At 42.2% G+C, this 22,212-nt stretch overlaps 1 protein-coding gene across 4 annotated transcripts in view; it reads left to right on the forward strand.

Moving 5' to 3' along the window:
- Positions 1–1,931: 1,931 nt before the first annotated feature.
- Positions 1,932–22,212, forward strand: part of ZNF608 (zinc finger protein 608) — a 110,273-nt gene continuing 89,992 nt past the window's right edge. For 2 of the 4 annotated variants that reach the window (XM_032425453.1, XM_032425456.1), the window contains exons 1-2: positions 3,977–4,574; positions 5,577–6,683. In XM_032425453.1, coding sequence (XP_032281344.1) covers positions 5,766–6,683 — 918 coding nt within the window. In that variant the 5' untranslated portion in view covers positions 3,977–4,574; positions 5,577–5,765. The other 2 variants (XM_032425455.1, XM_032425454.1) reach the window with 2 other exon arrangements.

Raw genomic sequence — 22,212 nt, forward strand, 5'->3', positions numbered from 1 at the left:
CTGTGTTATCATCAATGGGACATAAAAAAATTGTAAACTCTGTACATTCAAAAATATAAAACAAATATCAAAGCTAAAACGGAAGGTACATGAATATCAGGTGGCTAATTTGCCCCATTTCATTTGTTGATGTACAGTGTTGATTTGCATACAGATCTATTTAGGGAGACCTAAGGACTATTCTAGATTGCATTCCTCTAGTTTATAGACCTCAGGAAAGGGTGGAAACTGCTGTTTATTACTGTTTGCAGCATCAGATTGAGTTCATCATGGGTAGTGAAACAACTAATTGGAGGGTTTTTTTTAAAGAACTAAATATATTGAAAGCTCAAACATGAGTCAATAGACATTACTTAAAACATGTGACATAAATATTTTTATTGACCCACAAAGTCATAACTGAATATTTACATCATCAGCTGTCTTTTGCTAGCACTAATCCACTTTATATGTCCATTTGACTCAGTGAAGACATTCCCACATTGCAGTTGTCATGTGGAAATTAGAGTAGCCCTGGATCTTTAACGCTTGGGATCATGATGCTTTCAGTGCAACTCAGATCACACTTTGACTTTAAAATCTCCACATTGTAGCTCCTAAAAGGAATGGCAAATAACAGTGAAAAATTAAAAATAAAAGTGTTTTAAAGGCTTAATATAGATAAATATATTACTTTAAGTATATTAGCTGTTACAATACTTGTTATTTTATATAACCTCATATCCTGTGACCTCAGAGTCCCATTAACTTGGTTGCTGGCATTCGTCCTATAATAAACTCTAAAACGTTTCTGTATTCCTGGTGGATTGAGCGGTGTAGCAGTCAGAGGACTTTGACCACCCCCCTCTTCCCCAAGATAGGGTTAAAGATTTGGGGGGGATGGGGAACTCTGACAATCTTTCTGTTTAAAAATGCACACTGGGACTGTTTAACGGGTTAATCTTTCTAGTATATTTATCTCCCACAAATCGATTTTGTAAAATATGAGGCTGGCCCGAGGTGTTAAATATGGTTGGCTGGGACCTTCTTTTATTTTTTAATTTTTTTTGGAGGAGCCTAGGACCAGGTGGAAAAGATTTGTTACAAATTCCAAGGAAGAACTGTTCCCGTAGTGGTGGTTAAATGGTTGCCAGTGTTCACACTTCAGTGCTTGTAGACCAGAAGACTGGAAACAAAAGGGTTACTTGTTTCCCCACTACCGCCTTTACCCCCGGATCGATTTTTCTTATTTAATCAGGGAGTAAAAAGAGAGACAACAGGGGTTAAAAAAAAAAAAAAAAAATTGGAAGAAGGGCAAAGTGGTGGGGGAGGGTTGAAAGCCAGAAGCTGCAGGACAGAAAATCAGTCTTGGGGAGTTCGCGCTGCCGAGTCCTTGCAACAAGGAAGGGAAGCCAGCAAAAACCGCTCTCAGTCATTTCCACACAGCCAGCCTCCCCTTTTCTCCTCGCTACGCGCTAGTGGCTCATTTGGCTTCCCTCTGCCACCGAGCGATCACATACATTATTTCCCCCAAGATAACACAATCAAACTTGTATTTACCGACATCCCTTCCTCGCAGCCTGTTTGAGATTTGTTTTAATAAATAAGTGTTTTATGTGAATGATGTAGTCATTGAAACGGGCGCACCATTTTTCCCCCCCTTCCTTACTGCAGGAGGTTCCTCAACCCCAATCTGGTTGGAAAATAAAACGCTTTGTCTCCACAACCACCCCCCACCGCACCCCCACCCGCTCTCAGTGTGTGTTTTATACGTGTGTATATCTCAACCCCCTACAGTAGCCAAGAGAAAGCAGCTAGCCAATGAGAGAGCCCAGTTTCATAAAAGCTGCTCTCTGATTGGCCCGATGCGAAAGGGCAATGGGAACAAAGAAAAGTCCCTTTCAGGTATAGAGGCTGAGAGCTCCTTTTGCTCCACTCCCCCTGTGTGTGTGTTGTGTTTCAGTCCTGATTTCAGTGTTGCAGAACAAGCTTGTGGTGTGTGTGCACCAGGGGGATTTTTCTTTTCTTTTCTTTTTTTTAATTTTAATTTTTGCTTTTATAAAAAATACACAGGACGGTCTGTGACATTTGATGGTCCATCTTCTTTAATAATAAATTTGTTGAAGAGATTATAATTTCCAAAATAAAGCGGCTGCAACCAAACACATTCAATGCAGTTAGAAGGAAAAGGTCAACTCGATCCAATACAGACCGTAAGTACGGTTGCGTGGTGTGTCTCTATAGCACTTAGCGGGGACTTCATGCAGGGGAATGTGCGAGTTTTATGCATTAAGATGAGGAACTAGTTACAGGGTTTGGCTTTTGCATTGAGAACAACAACCCAAGAAGGGTGAATTTTATTCAGTGGAGGGTGAAGCATTTGTAACTTCTTCACACAAATTAAGCTTGACTGGGCACTCGGGGTAACTTAGAGTAAATTACCTTTTGGGCTGTAACCCAAGGAGAATAAAAGTGACACAGTTACATATACTGATCTGCAGTGTCCATTCCCTAGCTCACCTCGCCCCCTCCCTCTCCTATCCTAGCTGGGCAAGACCCTCTTCCAAACCGAGCCAGGAAAATGGGGGCAAGGGCAAAACAAGCCGATTTCTGTCTCTTGCCACATCCTAGTGCCCAATAATTTAATATTAAACAAGGGAATAGTCACCCATTACATGTAATGGTTATAATTACCATTTTCCACCTCCTTAAAAAAGCAAAGCAGCAAAAACACCATTAAGGGGGGGGAAAAAGCCCCACCCAACCCAAACCCACAAATAGAGTAACAATGGTGTGTTTATTACAGGACCTGGCTTGGGAGCTAGCAAAATGTTTTTCTTTGTTTAAGACATGAGGGGGTCCCTAAAACCCAAGTAGCTTGGAGGTGCCCTCCCCCTCTTCTGGGCGTCCCCATCCCTGGCCCCTCGGGAAAGCCGACAAATTGGAGATAAGTTGAGGAAAGGTTTATAAGGTGTTTCTTTAAAACATCTGCTTTGCTCTTGTGCTCATTACATTTCACTCCTTCGAACTTCCAAGAGCCTAGATCTGCGAGAAATGTTTCACATTCATAACTTGTAGCTGCGCCCACTGCTGGGGGGTGGGGGCGCGGGGGGGAGGCGGCGGCGGCGGGCGGGGGGGGGGGGGTGTGTGCAGGGGGAGGGGAGAGACCTTCAGCTTTTTTTTAAAGACCAGATCAGTATTTTCTTGATACGCTTGTCACCATTTTTGTTCTCACGACAACCAATTGAGCCCTTGATCCTCACGTGATGTGAAAGGCTTGCACTGTAACAAAATCGCTCCTTTTAGATGGTTGGTTGTTGCTAACTCGCCCATCCCCCTCTCCCAGCCCCGACATTTCCAGCAAAGCGACTCTCCACTTCCAATCCATCAACAATTCATTACTGCTTTTAGCTTCCAAACGCCAGCTAATTAAAAATACTAAGCCAAGCTCCGGGGCCATCTGACTAAACACAGGAGGGGGTGGGCGAGAGAGGAGGAGGAGAGAAAAATAAATAAAAGGGAGACGCACCGTTTGCTGCGACTATCAATGGGAAAAACTGTCCTGAAAAAGGTCGCCTTAAAAAAAAAAAATCTCTTTTTTTTTTGACTCTAATTATCGAATTACCACATGACTGATTGGCTTGAGCGACAGCGGATTTCCCCCCTCCCCCCCCGGGGGACTGTACTAGGAACTCGGTTCCTTTTTCTTAAAACAACATAAAACAGGAAAACATCACATCCTTTGGGTTTCGAAGACTGAACCAATTTTAAACGCCGTTATTTTCCTCACCCCACCGCCCACCGCCCACCGCCCCCCGCCCCGAGCGAATGCTGTTATAACTGGTTTATCAGCTCACTGAATCATCTGCTCCCCTCCCCCTCCACACCTTTCTTTTTCTCCTTTTGCTGGGCTTCTCATCCTACCCTTTCTTCCTCCCCCCTCCCCTCTCCTCCCCCTCCCCCCTCGCCTTCCCCCTCCTTTCCTCTTAAGTTAGTTCAAGAAATCAAATCTGTCAGGACGGGCGGAAAAATGCCACTTCCCGACTAACAGGCGGAATCCAGCCCAGATTTTCAGTCGTTTCTTCTTATTCTTTCTTCCCTTTCACTAATTTATCCCGATGTTAGCACATTCTGTCTTGTTACTAGCGGACGCCTGTAGGTTTGCTACATGGGATCATTACTTACTGATCACGGTGACTCTGAAGTCTGGAACTGAAGGCGGAATGAGAAGTTGGGAAAACTTTTTTCTCTAAGCTCTCTCTCTCTCTCTTTTTTTTAAACCTATTATTCTCGATGCTTGTTAAGAGGAAAAAAAACCTTTGGTACTTCTGTTGTGAATGTGAAACATTATCTTCCAGCTGTACAGTGACACATTTTTTTAAGGAGAAAAGGACTCCTGATCCGTTTGCCAAAAGGGGGGTGGGGAGGTGGAATAATGTTATCGAGTGATTATTCTGGCTGAGATGTGTTATTTGGTTTCTTCCTTCTTGATCATTTGGTGTTTAAGTAAAATGAGGCACAGGCTTGTTTGCCGAGTGGAGTGGGAAAGGCATTTTGATTTGCTGGCCTAATTAAAAAATGATAAAGGATTAAAGGTAAGCAATGTGTGTGTGTGTGTATGTGTGTGTGTGTATTTATTTATTTTTCTCGACAATCAACTGTTAAAAGGGGCTGATCCCTTTAAAAACCGTTTTAACTGATCTTTGTCAAACACACACTCATTTGCGGTCATTGAGGCCACCTTGGCGCAGACTACTTAAAGTGCATGTCTTAATCAGTTTCCCCGTCCAGGCAGTAGCACCATATTTAACAAATTGAGCAAGTCTGTGACCTAGGAATATGGTAGAATTGTTCATATGTAATTTTTTTTTCCCTCAAAAGGCAGGTATTCAGCCTTTTATTTAGCACTGTCTTTTTTATAGAAAAATGCTCTTAAAGACATTTGTGTGTGTATTTCAAAAATAAAATGGTATAAACTGTTGGGGAAGAGAGGGTCTGTGTTTGGGGGGGTTAGTTATTCGTTGTTTTTCCTGTTCCTTACTGGGAACAAAAAACAGATTGCCCAGACGATTTGTAAAAAGAAGTAATAAAATTAGAAATAAGGAAAATTTAGAAACATCATTCTGAAACTAGCCTCAGAGAACTTCCAGGGTCTGGTCTTTGAAACTGCACGATCTAGGACATGTTTGGGGATGTTTAAAGCTGTGTTCCTCCCTCTTGTCTGAGTGTTTAGGCTGTGTTTCTGGGGTTGAGATATCACATGTATGAGAAAAAAAAATCCTAAACTTTTTTTTTTAACCTTCCTGGACTTGACACAGATCTTTAAGATATCTTAATGCCTTTAAAAAAGTACTTATCCTTGTGCTGTTGATAAAGGGAATTTTTTTTTTTTTTAAAGCTACTGTTAAGATTAGCTTACTGTCGTGGGTAAGTTTTTTGGGTTTGGTTATTTTCCTTTAAACCCGACTGTGGAGACAATATTTGAGCCACCTTGCTGTCCATCCTTCCCTGTACCCTTACTGACTCCCCAGTATTAATCGTTTTTTATTCTGGTAACACCCAGACAAGAAATATTCGACTTTTCCCCCCCTTCACAGGAAAAGGTGGACCTGGACTGAAGGGTGTAAAATCTCTGGACACATTCCTGGGGCAGGAAAAAGAAGAGGAAGATTAGAAGATTTTTTTTTTTTTTTTTTTAAGAGAAAGCCCAGCGGAGCTAAACGAATGTCCCCTCATCTCCAAAGGAAAGTTCATCGGATTTTTCTGCTAGAGAGCTCATCTTCAGGATGTCAGTGAACATTTCTACTGCAGGAAAAGGTGTGGATCCAAATACGGTTGATACTTATGACAGTGGTGATGATTGGGAAATCGGGGTTGGAAATTTAATAATTGATTTGGACGCTGATTTGGAGAAGGACAGACAGAAATTTGAGATGAATAATTCCACCAACACCACTAGCAGCTGCAACTCGAAGGATTGTGGAGGTCTGGCCTCCAGTGGGGCCGGTGCTACGGCCGCCTTAGCTGATGGCCTAAAATTTGCTTCTGTTCAGCCCTCTGCTCCCCAGGGGAATTCACACAAAGAGACCAGCAAATCAAAAGTGAAAAGGAGTAAAACTTCTAAGGATGCTAATAAATCTCTGCCTTCGGCTGCCTTGTATGGGATTCCCGAGATCAGCGGCACTGGCAAGAGGCAGGAAGTCCAAGGGCGCCCTGGAGAGGCCACTGGCATGAATTCAGCGCTGGGTCAAAGTGTGAGCGGCAGCGGCGGCGGCGGCGGCGGCGGCAACCCCAACGGCAGCAGTCCGGGCACGGGGCCCTCCGCTGCCACCGCGGGGGCGGCCTCCTGTGGGAAAAGCAAAGAGGAGAAGCCAGGTAAAAGCCAGAGCAGCCGAGGCGCCAAGCGGGATAAGGATGCGGGGAAATCCAGGAAGGACAAGCACGACCTGCTTCAGGGCCACCAGAATGGCAGTGGCAGCCAGGCCCCTTCCGGGGGGCACCTCTATGGCTTTGGGGCCAAGAGCAATGGAGGTGGCGCGAGCCCCTTCCACTGCGGGGGCACTGGGAGTGGCGGCGTCGCGGCTGCTGGGGAAGTTAGCAAAAGTGCCCCGGATTCAGGGCTCATGGGAAACTCTATGTTGGTAAAGAAGGAAGAGGAGGAGGAGGAGAGCCACAGGCGAATCAAGAAACTGAAAACCGAGAAGGTAGGATCAAGTCGCCTTCCTAGATTTCCCACTTTCCTCTTTGTGTGCATCTGTGTGGGTGTGTGTTGTTTGGGAGCGGGGGGTGGGGGGGGTGTGCCTCTGTGTGCCTCACACTTCTTCTTCGTGCTTCCTGGTTCTTTGTGAGGTTTCTGTTGTGTGCATCCTTTCCGTGGAAATTTGGAATGGGGGAGCTGAGCTGATTCGGGTGCACTGCTTTTGGCTCTTGCTTCTCCTGTTGCGGCGGCCAGCGGCCGTGCTCAGTGTTTGGGGTCCCCAGGTGGGAGGGCCTGGGTGTTCCAAGGGGCTCCTGGCCAGTCGGCCGGTGGTGGTGTGCTTTTAATAGCAGACCTACTCATGTACCCGCTTGACTCATGTCCTGCTTTCTCGCCCAAGGAGAGCTGTCTTAGGTTTTAATATGCCCGCCCTAGTATTTCTGGTAATGTGTCCTTAGGTGCAGGGTTCACGTTCCCTCCCTGCAAGAGGTTAGGTCGAGGATTCTCATTTACCCTCTTCCCTCAACCTGTTTCTTTTTTCGGGACTTTCTCCAACAAATAGTTCTGTCAAAGGGTATCCTCCTTGGATGGGTTCCTCTTACAGGTCCTGAATTTAAACCCCAGCCTTGGCGTCCCGGGGTCATTGGTTTTTTAACTGTGTGGAAAGACCGGAATGGTTTCGGTGGTTTCTAGGACTCTCTACCCTGGTTCCCTCACCCGGTTCTTAGCTGGAGATTTCAGGATGTTAACACTTGAATTTCTAGCTTGCCTAGGGAATGGAGAGGTTGGTAAGAAAAGTGAGAGAGACTGGGCTGATTGGGGTTCTTGAGATGGGGCAACAGCTAGAGGGGATGAGAATCTTGTGTGGCATTTGGGTAATGGGGGATCCTCGATTTAATCAACGTGAACCCTTCCTGCCATCGCTGTCATTGTCTTAAGGTCTAGTTAGAGACTGCCTTTGAAAAAGTGCACTTGGGGGCTGTGCCGTTTGGGGCTGGAGGCCTGTGACTTACTGGTCTGGTGATAGTCCTGCGTTGAATAGTGTCCCAGGACGGAAGGGGCTCTGTCCACCGGGCAGTTTGGGAGTGAGCTGGGGGTGTGAGTAATGTTTTTATGAAATCAGCCTTTAAATTAATCCTGCGGGTTGTGCTTCGCAGAAATAAAACTCATATCCTGTGGTTTATGGCATGGTTGTTTGGAAATCTGCTTATTAAATAATTCGATTTTTTTTCCCCCAATGTCTAACTTGATCAGAACTGTCAGATGGCTTTGGGTGATTATTTCTGTGGCCAGTTATTCACTGCTCTCTCTTCAGACCTTTCCATTTTTGCATTCGTGGGTTCAAGATTTAAGTGGGAGCACAGGAAGAAAGTTCTGATTTTTCTGGTCTTAGGAGTTGTGGAGGGTCCATTAAAGTGCGGATGATGCCAAAATCACCAAAAGCCTCCGGACGCTTCTTTTATTCATATACCTTGGGTCAGACAGCTTTTTACACTGACGAATTGAAATGCATTTTTAAAAATCCCAGGTTTCGATTCTTATATTTCCTGGTGTAGTTGCACACAATTTCTGCTAAAAGGCGTTCTGAAATCTTCTTATTACTTAGTACAGTAGGGCATTTACTTTTGTTGCCAATAGTCTTCAAATTGCACTTCTAATCTGCTCTAACTATCTAGATGAATTGCCCTAATCCAGTGCTCACAATGGCTGTGGTTAAGGAGTCAGAAGCATTTGATTGGATTCACTGCTGCCTGGAATGTGGGAGGTACTGCCCTTTTGCATTCCCCTTAGCCTTTTAATCTTCCAGCCAAATGTTCACATTCAACAATTTTGTTTAGCTGGCAATCGGAACATTTCTGTATCTCAAAGGCTGCTGTCATGGCAACTGAGATTAGAGCATGGTGTTGGTTCTCCAGTTTTTGTGTTCTTTTCACTTTCCAGTCACAGAGAAACTGGATAAAGAATGGAGGAATTAAATTATTCATATACATGCAACTCATCTTCAGTCAGAGCAGTATAAATGTAATAATACGAATTACATAAATGAAGAGCAAACAAGTCGTGATGGGGCCGGGCCGGGGTGGAGGAGGGGAGGAGGGGAGGAGGGGAGGAGAGAGCTCAGCGCGTTTAGATGCAGCCCACCGCCCTCCGCCAACCGTGGCCACTGGTGTTGGCACAGGGGCCCTTCAGGGATGGCTCCGAGGGGCTTGAATCCTGCAGCGTTGGCCGTTCTCGGTCAAGCAGGGGGTGCTGGCTCAGGAATGCTGTTCCGTAGGCTCCCCTCCCCACCCTCTCCCCGCCCCCCCTCCGCCCTCCCCCCCCACCCCTGGCCTCCTTGCCACCCCAAGATGGCACTCCCTTGCACACATGCCACCCCGGGGAAGTCACTTTAATTCCACTAATGCATGGATGGGAACATGAGACCTCAATTTAGGGACTGCTTCCTAAGGAGAGGAGGCTACCTTTTTAAGGAGGTATAAGCAGGACGTGCTTTACCTGACAAAAGTATTTCCATACTGAGGCATCTTGTGAGAGAGGTTTTTTTTTTGACGTTTTGTTTAATGTTTTAATTTCCGCCTTGCTTGATATTCTAGGTGGGTGAAGAGTAAGTGTCTCAGAAGTGAAGATGATTAATTTTCAGCAATCAGATGTGGCTCATGAGGGGCCCAAATGTGAAAACCCAAGGAGGTGGGGTGGCTGTGTGTGCGCTTTTCTTCTGGGTTTTTTTTTCTTTTTTTTTTTTTTCCTGGTTGAGAGGTTTCACGGGAGATTCATAAGACTTGCTGTCACCGGTTAATTTTCACAGCATGCTTAAATGTCTATTTTTGGTCTGTTTATTCTGTTTCTACACTACACAAAGTCATGTAAAACATGATAAATTGGACCTTATGAAACCTAATTAAATCAATGAGTGTTCTACTCCTTTATGTGGAAACCACAAGTATGTTGTAAAAGTCGCCACTCCCTTAATACGTGAACAAAATCAAAACATGCCATAATTCTAAGATGTTTGAGCTGTATTTCTGTAGCCCGTTTTGTGGTTAAGCACCAGTGACAAGTCTGAATAAGGAGATTTGACGGGTTGGCTTTGGGTTGTTAAAACCTGCTTCTCCACCTTCCCCCTCCTTTCTTTTTAAAGCATAATAGCCTGTATGGAGGCTCTCCTTAATATCTTACAGTTTTGACTTATCAGACACAGGCACTTGGGCCGGGCTAAATAGGGTACATGGTTTTATTTGATCGCCGGAAAATTCTCAACGACATAGGAGAATTCTTAAAAACACCTAATGCTTAAATAGACATGAAAGGCACAGGAGAGCTTACAGTTGGGTCTCAGGGTTCTGACTACTCAGTACATATTCAGGAAAGAGAATTACTTCCCTGATATCATATTGCTTTCATTAAGCCAGGCCTTAACAGACTAAAGGTGGTGTCTACAAATGGACCTGTCTATAAGGGATATAATTCATTTTATTTTATTCTCTTGGAGAAGGCTTTTACACTTCACTAGGGAATTCTGCCACATTTTCTAAGTGAGTGTGAGCCGTTTAAGAACATATTTTGATTAATGAGTTTTGTGGACAATATGCCTGCCTCCCCTGCCTCCGCGCTGCCCCCCCTCCCAATCTGGTGTCCCCTACAAATTCTGCTTAGAGAGTGCAGTTTATCTACTGTGAAATAAAAGGGCAGAAAGGTCACTTGCTATAATTAAAGAACAAAGTCCATTGTTGTTGGACAGCAAACTGTTTTGAAAGCTACATAAGGGATTTAGCGGTTAAAAACGTTGGTAACTAAGGCTGGCTCCCAATCAGCGTTGATCCTGCTCCTTACTTTTCAATAGGTTGCCTGGGAGGGTGACAGGGCTTTTTGAGGTGGATGCAGAGGCCATCTTTTCCCTGAGCAAGTTTTCTGTGAGAACCCAAGGAACTTGGGAGGATTTGTGTGGCTAGGCATATCACTGAGTCCTGAGCATAGTATTTGAAATGTAGCGGGTGTGCTGGAGAGATGAAAAAAAACAAAAACAAAACACACACACACACACACACACATGATCAAGATTATGCTAAAAGGAGATGAGTAATGTTTAACAACTTTTAATAACTTTGCAAATAGTCTGGAAAAAAAAAGGGAGTGGGGTGCGGAGTCATTGTCCAAATGTCACCAGGTTAAGAATGCTCTTCAAGTGAAATTGCTTGGCTGCAAGATGGTTTTAATTAGTGTTATAAAGACTTATTTTTCCTAAGCAGCGTTTTATAGTTAGTAAATGAAATGTATGCCGAAAGTGCTAAGCAGAAATCTCCCTAACCACAGAGGTGTTCAATAACCAGATTCAAACAACATGGAAAGTACCATCTGTTCTTCGTTTTCAGCTTGAAAAACAAGGATTGAATGGCTGAGATTTGCTTCAATTTTGACTGTGTCTGTGCGTGTGTGTTTTTTTAATTTAAAAAAGTTCACCTGGTACTTCATAGAAACTTGGAATTGCAGTAATATGAGCAACACTGTGAAAACACATGTTCCTACATTTATTTTAACCAGTTCCACTTTTCTTTAAAAGATTTCCAGAAGCCCAGCCATTGAGCACTTTATAATGGTTATTCAGTTCCTGCAGGCAATCACAATGAGGGGTCAGTTCTTCAAAGATCACACTGTTTAGTCGGTACCTGAAGGCTCTCCCAGGCTAACTCTGGTCAGCGTTTATCGGGTAATCTAATTGTACGTGATAGCACGTTGGACTGGTGTTGACTCTCCGTAGCTCTCGCTCTCCTTCAGAGCTGCATCTAGGATGGTTGATAATGAGGAAAATATTCTCTTCACGGTGGTAACTTTTGAGTCCTTGACTTTTTAGACACTAAGCTTGGTTCTGGGTTTAGTGAGAGCCCTGGGTGAAACGGTATCCGGCCTTTGTTTGAGTTCTTTTATAGAAGCTAATGACTGGGCTTGTGCCTCCTGAGATAAATGACAGTATCTCTGAGTGGGCTGACAGGAAACAGACATGTTAATGGTGAAGCTGCGGGGAAGATCTGTTCGGGTTCTGACAAAAGAGTCAAGAAGGGACCCCTGGTTGTGGTCATTAACACATAATGCATTCTTGCTCTTCCTAAGAGGCCCTTGATAATTGGAAAGCTATTTTAGCCACAAGCACTTAAATCATAAATCTACTACTCCTAGTTCCTTTGCATTTTTAAAAGTCGCAAAGTAATGTGTTTTTTGTTAACAAGTGTGTGATCTGTTTTTTTTTTTAAAATGGTGGCAGTTCTAGGCTGGGCGTCCCAGGACGTCTGGGAGAGCCGCCCTTGGAACTGGCTTTATCAGATGGGATCTCTCTTTGTCTTTCATCGTGGCTCCGTCCTCCCTCTGTTTTAATGAAGCAAAAAATAAAGTGGGTCCAGGAGCTAAAAAGAAATCGTTTTTATACATGAAGGGGTCTCGTGGGAGAGGGATAAAAATCTATTTTTTATAAGTTGGGTAAAAGATTTTGTTCAGTGATTTGAATGTGATGAAACCTGCCTTTTGAAGTGTATGTTTAAAAAGTCATGGGTATAATTGAGTTTCAGTGCATTTTAAACTCTGCTTCTTGAACGGAGATAATTGCCATGTTGAACACACTCTAGAGGTGTAGAAAAGGTGGAAGGATCATGTTATTCTATTCTTTAATATTAAGCGCTGAAAAGTTTTTCATAGTAATTACTGTAGCCCAACATAGTTTTGATTGCCAGCACTCTGAACTTGCCAGTGATCTGAACATCAAGGGTTTTGCTTGAATACTAAACAGTTTATTCCTAAGTTACTTGTAGAGCATTGTTCTAGAACATGGAAGCCAGAAACTAAGGAAATACTGGGCAGTCCCTAGCAATATCACAGTGGAAATCACCCTTCTTCCCGAGGATTGTTGACCAGTAAATCAGACTCTCTTAATCTGTACAGCTAAGGTTAGAGATCGGGGAAGAGAACAGGTGAAAACTTTGCCTCAGGAATGACGTTGGTCGTCATTAGAGGCTAATAATACGGATCACATTAGTGCCCTGTAACTCGTGTTTCTTAGGTGTGTGGATGATTATTCAGCAGCGAAATTCAGCTGAGTAAATTAAGAGATCAAATTGGCTTTAATCAAGGATTCATGAATGGAGCAGCATCTCATCTAGCAAGTAGAAAGGAGCTCTGAAGAGCTGTAGGAAAGAGGAAAGGTTTTGAAAGGTGGAAAGGGGGCTGGAGAAGGAAGTTTATTAGCAGAGCACCTTCCTAAGGAGGCCGGAAGGGACCTTTTGGTTTTCTGACTAGTGCTGACCAGGTAATCCCATAATGACGGGTTAAAGGCTACATTCCTGGGAGAGACTGAAACTGCAATTAGTTTTAAGTCTTGGTTTACTGACATGGGGTTAGCACAAGTGACTCCATTTTGGGCCAGTTGTTTTTTGTTTGTTTGTTTGTTTGTTTTTGTTTTTAACAGTTCCCCCCTTTGATCAGACTGAGCTGAACTGAGAGATGTGATCAAACTTTAAGGCATGAGCACCACTCCCCATGAACCCTCTGAAGTTCTCCGAGTTCTTGATCCTTCCAGTGGGATTCACAGGTCATGACCTCAGGCTCACCAGTTTTTAGTTGGTCATTTCCTTCCTTCCTTTTCCGGCGCTTCAGTGTTAGGGAACTCATTTGCTTGGTGGGTAGTGGTTGCGAACGTTCCTTTAAAGCTTCTGAGATGACTATGATTATTATAAGTAGGATAATTCCCAATGCCTGGAGTGCATTTGAAGCCATGCTCCCCAACACCCAAACCAATCAAAGTCAAGTAAGTCAGAGAAAGACTCTGCTAAAGGAGTCACTCTGTAAGCTAAGTGGCTTGCTCAGCGATCTTCAGTAACTGAGTTTCAACTTCCCGAGAAACGTTAATCCAGGTGCAGCAGGTGGCGTTGGTTACAGCATAGACACCTCCTTGTTCAGCTAAAAGATAAGCAAGGGCTGTCCTCTTATCAAGAATAACTTTGGCCAGAGAGTCTCGGATGTTTTGGGGACAGCTTTTGCATTTGCAGTGGGTCCTGTAATATTTTCAAGAGTTAAGGATGGGTTCCTGATCATAGCCTCATGTTTATTCCTAACCCTGGAGATTGAGACCTGCCAAAGGGAGCTAATTTTAATCATGAAAGTGTCCTGGTACAACCATGGAGGCCAATAAAACTTAAAGGTTTCTAGACTATACAGACGGTTTTACTCTGGTGACTCTTGACTTGTATTCCTTTCTTTGCAGCCACCCTGAGTGCAGAGTTCCCTGGGTTTTGGGGTATTAACCAGAGACATGGAAACGGACCCTTATGGTTAGGGAGTCGGATAAAATGGGGGAGGGGCTGAGTTAGTTGGAGAGAAACTGAGGCAGGAGCATAGTGGCAAGTCCAACAGTTGTTTGGAGGTGGATTTCCCTCCTTTGCAGTGTCCTGGGAGATATGAATGATGGTATTATCTTTTCCGGCCAGTGCCAGAGTAAAGGAAGGAAAGAGAAGAAGAAAATTTTAGGTTTAAAGTATGAAGTCTTGGTCCCACATCTTAGAAGGAAGCAGTGAACCTCAATATTGGCTACTTGTCTTCCTAGTCAATTGGATTTTGAGGTTTCCAGCTGGAGTAGAGGACCTGTCAGGTGGAGACTTCTTCGGCTATGAGATACATTGTGTAACCGAGGTTCAAGTCTCTGAGGTTTGGCTGCCACCCAGGTAGGGAGAGGAACCTCATATATCCTTCTAAGGATACTGACAGGCACTCTTTGTTCTTAGTGATTCCAAATCAGTAGGGTTGGGAGAAAATTGGAAACACTAGTTGGAGTTGTAGCCAGATATTTTAAGGAACCAGAGGAATTCAGGGCCCAGCCCAGTTACAGGTAAATAACAAAATCTTCAAGGCAATTAATAGGATTAGAATCTAATATAGAGATAAATCTAATATAGAGATAAATGCAAATATTTCTTTTTCTCTCTACAGTTATTTCCATTTTGTACCCAAAACAGTCACAGTAAAAGTAATTTGTTTGCTTTAAACTTGGCCTGATTATTTGCATAAGTGCAGCAAGAATAGTGATTGACCAAAAATGCTCTTTTTAAGCCTGCTTTGCTGGAACCTTGTAAGCAAGGTAGCATGCCCGTTTTTCCAAGGGTCTTTATTGGCTCCATAAAGTCAGCCTCAGTTTTTAAAAAACACTCTGGTCCTGAGTCTATGCACATTTCTCTCAATTACAAAGTTCCAGTAAAAGTCTTGGTAATATTACCAGTGTTTCCAGTTGTGTCCTGTTACAAAGAGAATGGATTCTCATTGAACTTATGTAAATAACTATTTTGGCATAAAAAGGATACTCAAGAGTTTCCAAATTCTGAAGACATCAGAGAAAAAAAGGAAATGTTTCATCTTTGGTATACTACACCAAATTATTGTAAGTCATAAATAGCTTAAGGGAAAAAGTTTCCTCAAATCTGGAAAAATAACATTGAAGAACTAGCGATATTTCACATAAGAAGTCATAAAAATTATAATCCTCCTCCTCAGTTCATTCAGTCCCATGTTATTAATTTTTGTTCTGCTTGAATCCACATTTTCCATTAGTTCTGGAAATTCTTAACTGGTTCACTTTTATGATCTTAAAGTTATCAGAAACCTGTGTTTGCCAGAGTCCTTATTTTGAAGCCTTGAAGAGGACGTACCTTCGCAGGAACACGTTTGCGAAAACATGTGGGTGAAACAGTAACTGTCTGAAAGTGAAAAGACTTAAAAAATGTCCATTGTTAAAGATCAGATGAGAGCTCATGATAAGGGAATTGACAAGGAAATTTGGTTATTTCTGTCACACACGTTTTAAGATGATACCTGGAATTATGATGACAATATTATTATACCAGGACATATTGGACTTTAGGAATTTTATAGTTTCTGGAACACTTATATACCCATACAAATAACAACATAAAGAAGTCTTGGTTTTGGTTGGGGGGGGGAAGCGGAAAAAAAGGAAGTGTTAGTATTATTTTTTGACAATGCTTCCCATGTAATTCAGCATAGCACAAGGAGAGAAGACAAATCTTTTCAGATATTGTGGGGACCCTCTGAAAAATCTCAAAGTTAGTTCTTAGTCAAAAAGACTTCATTTAGGATTTAATTTTGGGAAGTTTGTCAAAAATGTCAAAGGTTTTAAAATACTTGGTCAAATAAGATTTTAGGTCACTGTGAAACAATGTGGTTAAATATCTCTTTAACCACAGGGGCAGATAAAGAGTTCACAGGTTAGGGGTGCCTGGCTGGCTCAGTCAGTAGATCATGTGACTCTTGATCTCAGGGTCTGGAGTTCAAGCCTCACGTTGGGCATAGAGCTCACTTAAAAAATAAGTAAAATAAAGACTTCACAGGCAAATACCGAAAGTTATATAGTTGTACAATATCTTACAGTCCAGTAATCTAAGAAAACTCAGCAGATGAAAGAAGTATTAAGGTTTAGTTCTATATAAATATACTACTGACATTAGAGCTTATTTGTAAAACCCTTCTAACAAATTTTAATCTTATTCAGCTTGATCATGCATAAAATTCTTTTCCCCAATTTTTTATTTCACGAACTTTCTTTTTTCCATTCAGATATTGTCATCTGTTTTTCCTTTTTCATCCTGAAATAGCCACCCTCGCTTTAGGACAAAAGCACTTTTCTTTTCTATCAACAAAATGCATCTCCATTCCTCCTACCTTTCTTTTTTTATGATTTTTTTTTTTTTAATTTGTTTATTTGACAGAGAGACAGAGACAACTAGAGAGGGAACACAGGCAGGAGGAGTGGGAGAGGGAGAAGCAGACTCCCGGCCTGGCAGGAAGCCCGAGGCGGAGCTCCATCCCAGGACCCCGGGATCATGACCCGAGCTGAAGGCAGACCAGATGCTTAAGGACTGAGCCACTCAGGCGCCCCCCCCCTTTTTTTAACCACATCCTACTTTCTTTGCATACAGAGATGTTTCCCTTATTGTTTCTAGTAGCTTCAATTACATACATTAGAATTTTTAGCCCTTAAAAACTTTACCTTCTTGTGAAAATTAAGAAGTAAAAAATCGTGCCCTGTCTGTTGCCGTAGCATTCTGTGGCTTGGCAAGTTTATAAATACTTATCAGAATTTCTAGAAATAAATGTTTCCTCACAGTAAATTCATTGTGGCACAAAGCATGTTTACTATTGGAGCCAAATATCTTTAGTTCCTCTCTAAAAGAAGCCCGCAGTGGATAAACCTACATTGACTAATGTGTCCGTGTTTTGTTTTGTTTGGAGATGATCTAGATACTTATTCAGTGGCCTTGACTTAATTTATCATTTAACTTGACTTTGTTTGTTTGTTTCAAGTAGTTTGTTTCAAGGAGCTAAAAAAGTTTGGAGACAGGTTGCTGAGAAGTTGACAGAGAAACGTTATCTCCTTTGCATCTATTTAAATCATTTGTTCTTAACAATTACATTCAATTACCTATGAAAATTTCATTAGATATTAGACAAAGTCAGTCATCATCCCAAGTCATTTTTCTGGTTGACAGATGTAGTAGAGATAACATGAACTTACTTGATTAGTAAACCCAGATAGAAGAAAACTTGTACATCTGCATTATATTCAATGTTGATAACTCTGAAGACGTGCCTGTGTTAATTAAGCCAACAACCTCAATCTAGTCGTTAGAAAAGATTATTTTAGATCACATGAACTTGAAAAAAGAGTTGGGGTTTTTATATTTTTTGAGAGTTTTAGGAATCCTTCCACAAAGACTTTAGAAGGCTATTCTTTCCCTCTGGGTACAGTTTTATTTTAGTTTAGGGGAGAAGGCTTAAAAACATCCTATCAGGCTCTGAATAATAGCATCCAATTTGGCCATCTACTGAAAAAAAAATCCTATAAAATATTTTGTCAGTTTTCACCTGGGACAAACAGTAAATATTTCTGGCAATCTTGAACAACCCCGTGGACACAAGAGGTGTCCCCAAAGAGGGTGCAAAAGATATTTTATTCTCCTCTCTCTACTGGGTGCCAAAGAGATTTGGGAGAGCTGCCTCTGATAAGAATTTTCATCTTATCTGGCTTTTGTTAGTTTTTCCAGGATCCCGTCTGTAGGCTTCTAGTCAGGTTTAAAGCATGCACCAGAATTTGGCATGGCTTTTCATTAATTCTAATTTTTGTTTCCCCTTGGCTTATAAAGGGAATAACACCGCAGACAACCAGAAAATTCGTGAGCCCATACGGTGTCCTCCAAGAGTAGATAAGAGGTTGTCTGTAAGACAATTTGGCAGATTTGGTTTACTGTCATGTTCCATAGTCTTTTCAAAGTGTTCATCTATTGTCATGACATCATTCTGTTTTCTGCCTTTTTATTAATTCATTAATCTTAGAAGATTATCTACAGAAACTTTTGAGGCTGTCCCCTTGGGTTTAGGACATTTTGAAACTATGGCCCTTAGTTTGGCCTTTCGCCAAGAAGTGAAAGATAGCTGAACAGGATTACCTGGAGCCTTGGTGGTCTTATTTTAAAACTGTTTACTAGTCTTTTCAGAGTGAAAAGTGGATTTAAATAAAGGATCAATAGATTGAGTACTCAAAGGGTGGAGGAGAGCAGTGGGAGTTATGTCTGGCTTCAAGTTTTTTTTTTTTTTAAGGTATTATTTATTTATTTGACAGACAGAGACACAGCGAGAGAGGGAACACAAGCAGGGGGAGTGGGAGAGGGAGAAGCAGGCTTCCCGATGAGCAGGGAGCCTGATGCGGGGCTCGATCCCAGGATCCTGGGATCATGACCTGAGCCAAAGGCAGAAGCTTAACCGACTGAGCCACCCAGGTGCCCCAAGCTTCAAGTTTTTTTGTTTTAGGTACCATTTGTACTTTTAATTTTTCATTGACCCTTTGCAATGAATCTTTCAACCTAGCTATTTTGGAATTTTGAGGACTTCAGAGGCTTAAACTAGATAACCCATTCTGTTTGTTTGATTTGGGACCACTTGCTTTTTAAGCCCACTTCTTCAATGATCTTATCTAATTGGAGCATTCCGATAATGGTCATTTTAAGTCCCCTGAGGGTTGTCAGTAGTTTGGTAGGACCCTAGCCACAAATGGAGTTTAACTCACATTTGTGTCTGGCCATATTTTGGAGCCCCCAAACCTTATAGTTACCTAGCCAAGTTCTTAGGACAGAAAACAAGCTCAGTAAGGTTTTGCCATTTTTTTTTTTAATTGATCTATAGCGTGTGGGACCATAGTTCTTAGACACCAAATAAGTAGGTATTCCAGAAGGTGGTGCACATAACTCTTTGGGTTTTGAGGGTTTTTTTTTTTTTTTTGAGAAGTCTTTGGCTGTCTTAGAGCCAAACTAATACCTAAGAGGGATGTGTCACTGGGTTGGAGACCGTGTGGTGTTTTACATTGTACCTTGTTGCATGGAAATTTTCTTGAGGTTGGCTGTGACCTAGTGTCAATCTTACCCTCTTCCATCAACTTACCCTAACATGGAAGTCTCTGAGTTAGGTGGTGAGCGCTGTAACAGCTTTTAAGTGCTTGACCCATGCCATCAGTTTTGTGGCTTTTTGTGTTTCTTTTGTGTTTTGTTTTTGTTTTTTTGGTCTTTCAAGATTCTCATGAACAATATAGCCTTTACTTAAAACAAAATTTTATTCACCCAAGGCCTTGCACTGGACCCAGGACAGCTTAAGTCAGGCAAAGTCCAGCTTAAATCGGACCCAGTCCAGTCCTGGGCCCAGTCTGTTTTTTTAAGTTGGACTCAGTCTAGTAATGACAAGCGTTACCCAGTGTGGAATCTGGGAGCATTGGGGAGAGAATTTGGGGAGAGATTCCAGTCAAATGAGGAATTGTGGAAGCTAGTTAGAACAAAAGCTCTATGCCAAGAGAGTGGACCTCAGAACCGAGAGGAACTCATTCACAGCCCTCCCCTTAGAAATGGTGAGAAACACAACTCAAAAGTTTTCTCGGATACCATGCCTGCCTTTCTCCTTCCTCGTCCCCAGTGCCCTTGGAAGTCTCCTTCCGATGCTGCTACTGCCACCGAATCTGTGAAACAGCAAAACACAACGGAGTAACTTTCGAAATCAAATTGGCTTTATTGAAGGATTTGTGAATTGGGCAGCATCCTGTCTAGAAAATGGAAAGGAGCTCTGGAGAGCCATAGAAAAGGAAAGGTTTTTAAAGGCAGAAAGGTTGCAGGAAAAGGAAGTTTATTATTAACACAGGGCCTGGTTTCAGGCGGGGTTGCCTTCCTGTGGGGGGACAGAAGGGGTCTCCTAGACGATTTTCTCACTTGGCGCCGATCGGGTAATCCCAGATCACCTAGTTAAAGATTACATTCCTGGAAGAGGCTAAAACTGCAGTTGGATGATGCGGTAAGTGTTTTTTTGCTGATGTGGGGCTTGGCGTAAGTGACTCCATTTTGGGTCTGTTGTCTCTTTTTTTAACAGTATGTTATAATTGCATAAATAGATGTTGGATTGGGAGTAGACTGGAAGTATCTCATTGGTATGGGCTTTATTTCTTTTAAAATAAGTGTCATCATTGATTTTATGTTCCACTCAGCTGCAGGATAAATGGGGCACCCAGTGCCCAGGCCCCTCCCATGCTCAATTCTCTGTCTGCACTGAAGTTCCACCAGGTGCCTTCTTGATGTCTGTTGTAAGTTCTTTTTAATTTAAACTAAAGGTTTTTGGCAATCGGAACAAAGGTTTTGCAACTGAACGGAAGGCTGTTAAACTGTTCATAAGTCTTGTTGGCCAGCAGTTGGGCTGTTTGTAATGGTTTTTTTTTGAGAACTCAAAGGATCTTCAAGAGGGTAAGGTTGGCACATTACTGCTCTTGCTGAATTCTGCGTATGTGCTAAATTTTGGTTAGAGATACCTTTGGTCGTGAATTAAAGGAGATGATGGGTTTCGCCTGAAGAATTGAAGTGATCACAAAGCAAATACGTTTTGATAGGTCAGTGGGCCTTGAAGTACCTGGCATTTGGTATTCAGAAGGCTTTCCCTCCACAATGAAGCTAAATGAAGATTTAAAAATTCGTATTATAGCTGTAAGAGAGAACTCAAAGGGAAGGGTGTTTTGGTTAGAACAAATGAGTTTGAAGTGATGAATAAATACGACTGCTAATTTTTCAAGGCTGCTCTCCTTTTCATCCCTACACCCTCCTTCTCAGTTTGATTATTCTTCACTGTGACTATTCTAGCTCAACCACTGAGCTTTTTTGCCTCCCGGGAATCCTCATTGTCAGCGAGCACTGTTAAGAAAAATGTGCCTACAGGGGCATGTAGGCCTATTCCAATAATGCCATATGAATGCAGCTTTTACAGTTTCAAAATGTATTGATTATATTTTGTGTTGTATATAATGATTTTAGAAAGCAGATATTTAGGTTGTGGAATTGGCTTATTATGTGAACCAGAGAGCGGATGGCATGGTGCCACAGACGTATAATTTTACTTAAAGGGACTTTTAAGGTTTTGATGTGTTTTCTTTTCCTCTTATTTCCCTGATGGCTTCTTTTTATTGAAGGGTAACTTAAGGAGACCTGGTAGCAATTTTACTGCCTTCCCCTGACAGTTTGAAATAATAGCATGGTCTTTGGTTGCACTGATCTTCCACCAGTCAACTTGATTCTGGTTTTTGTCATGTGGCAGTGAATTAAAAAAAAAGTGTTTGTCGTATGTTTTAAGAAATGGACTCTTTTATATGCTTCAATTAGCAACAGACGACAAAGTTCCAATTGGTCACACTTTCATAAACTTCTAGAAGTCACAGTTCGTCCTTTTGATTAAAGAAAACTGGTTTGGTTTCTTAGGAAAAGCACATCTGGCCCTCTGGTTCCTTTAGGTACACCTTTTTGTCATTCTTTCGCCTTTAGTCACTGAAGGTTCAAAGGTCGTGTCTGAGTTTTTCCTAGTTAGGTTAGCAAGCTTTCCCCTTTCTGGAGTGCTGTACTTTTTTTTTGTTGCTACACCCATTGCATGTTGGAATTCACTTGGCCTAAAAATACCATTTATTTCTCGGCCTAGATTTTACAGTTTGACCCATTCTTCTCTTAGAACATCATCAGGATGAGTTGGAAAGCATCTCCTCACTTTTGTTTTGCAAAGTGTGCGAAGCCAGACCAGATGACTTTTGGATTTCCTGTCACCTCCTTGGCTGATTTTTATGGATGGCTCATGTTAAAAGCAACAGTAATGTTTGAATTGGAAGGCTTGAAGCCTTGGGTTTTCATTCTTCATGGAGAACTGTTTATTTGTGTGTGGTTCACCGCAGTACATGGATAATGCTATCAAATCTGTGCTTTATTATAGGCTTAAGACTAGTACAGCAGCCCTTCAGTTCTGTTTTCTGTGTTTTCGTTCCTTGCCAATTCTTTTGTGATGGAAATGAAATTAGAACTGAATCTCTGCAACCAAGGGGAAAATAGGCACAACAAACAGAAACTGTCCCGTGAGCCAGTTTAGAAGCAAGCAGCGCTGATGGGAGAATATATGTTCAATTTTTTTTTTTTTAAAGTATAGAAAAG

This window comes from Phoca vitulina, unplaced genomic scaffold (assembly GCF_004348235.1).
Source record: "Phoca vitulina isolate PV1807 unplaced genomic scaffold, GSC_HSeal_1.0 scaffold32, whole genome shotgun sequence".
NCBI lineage: Eukaryota > Metazoa > Chordata > Mammalia > Carnivora > Phocidae > Phoca > Phoca vitulina.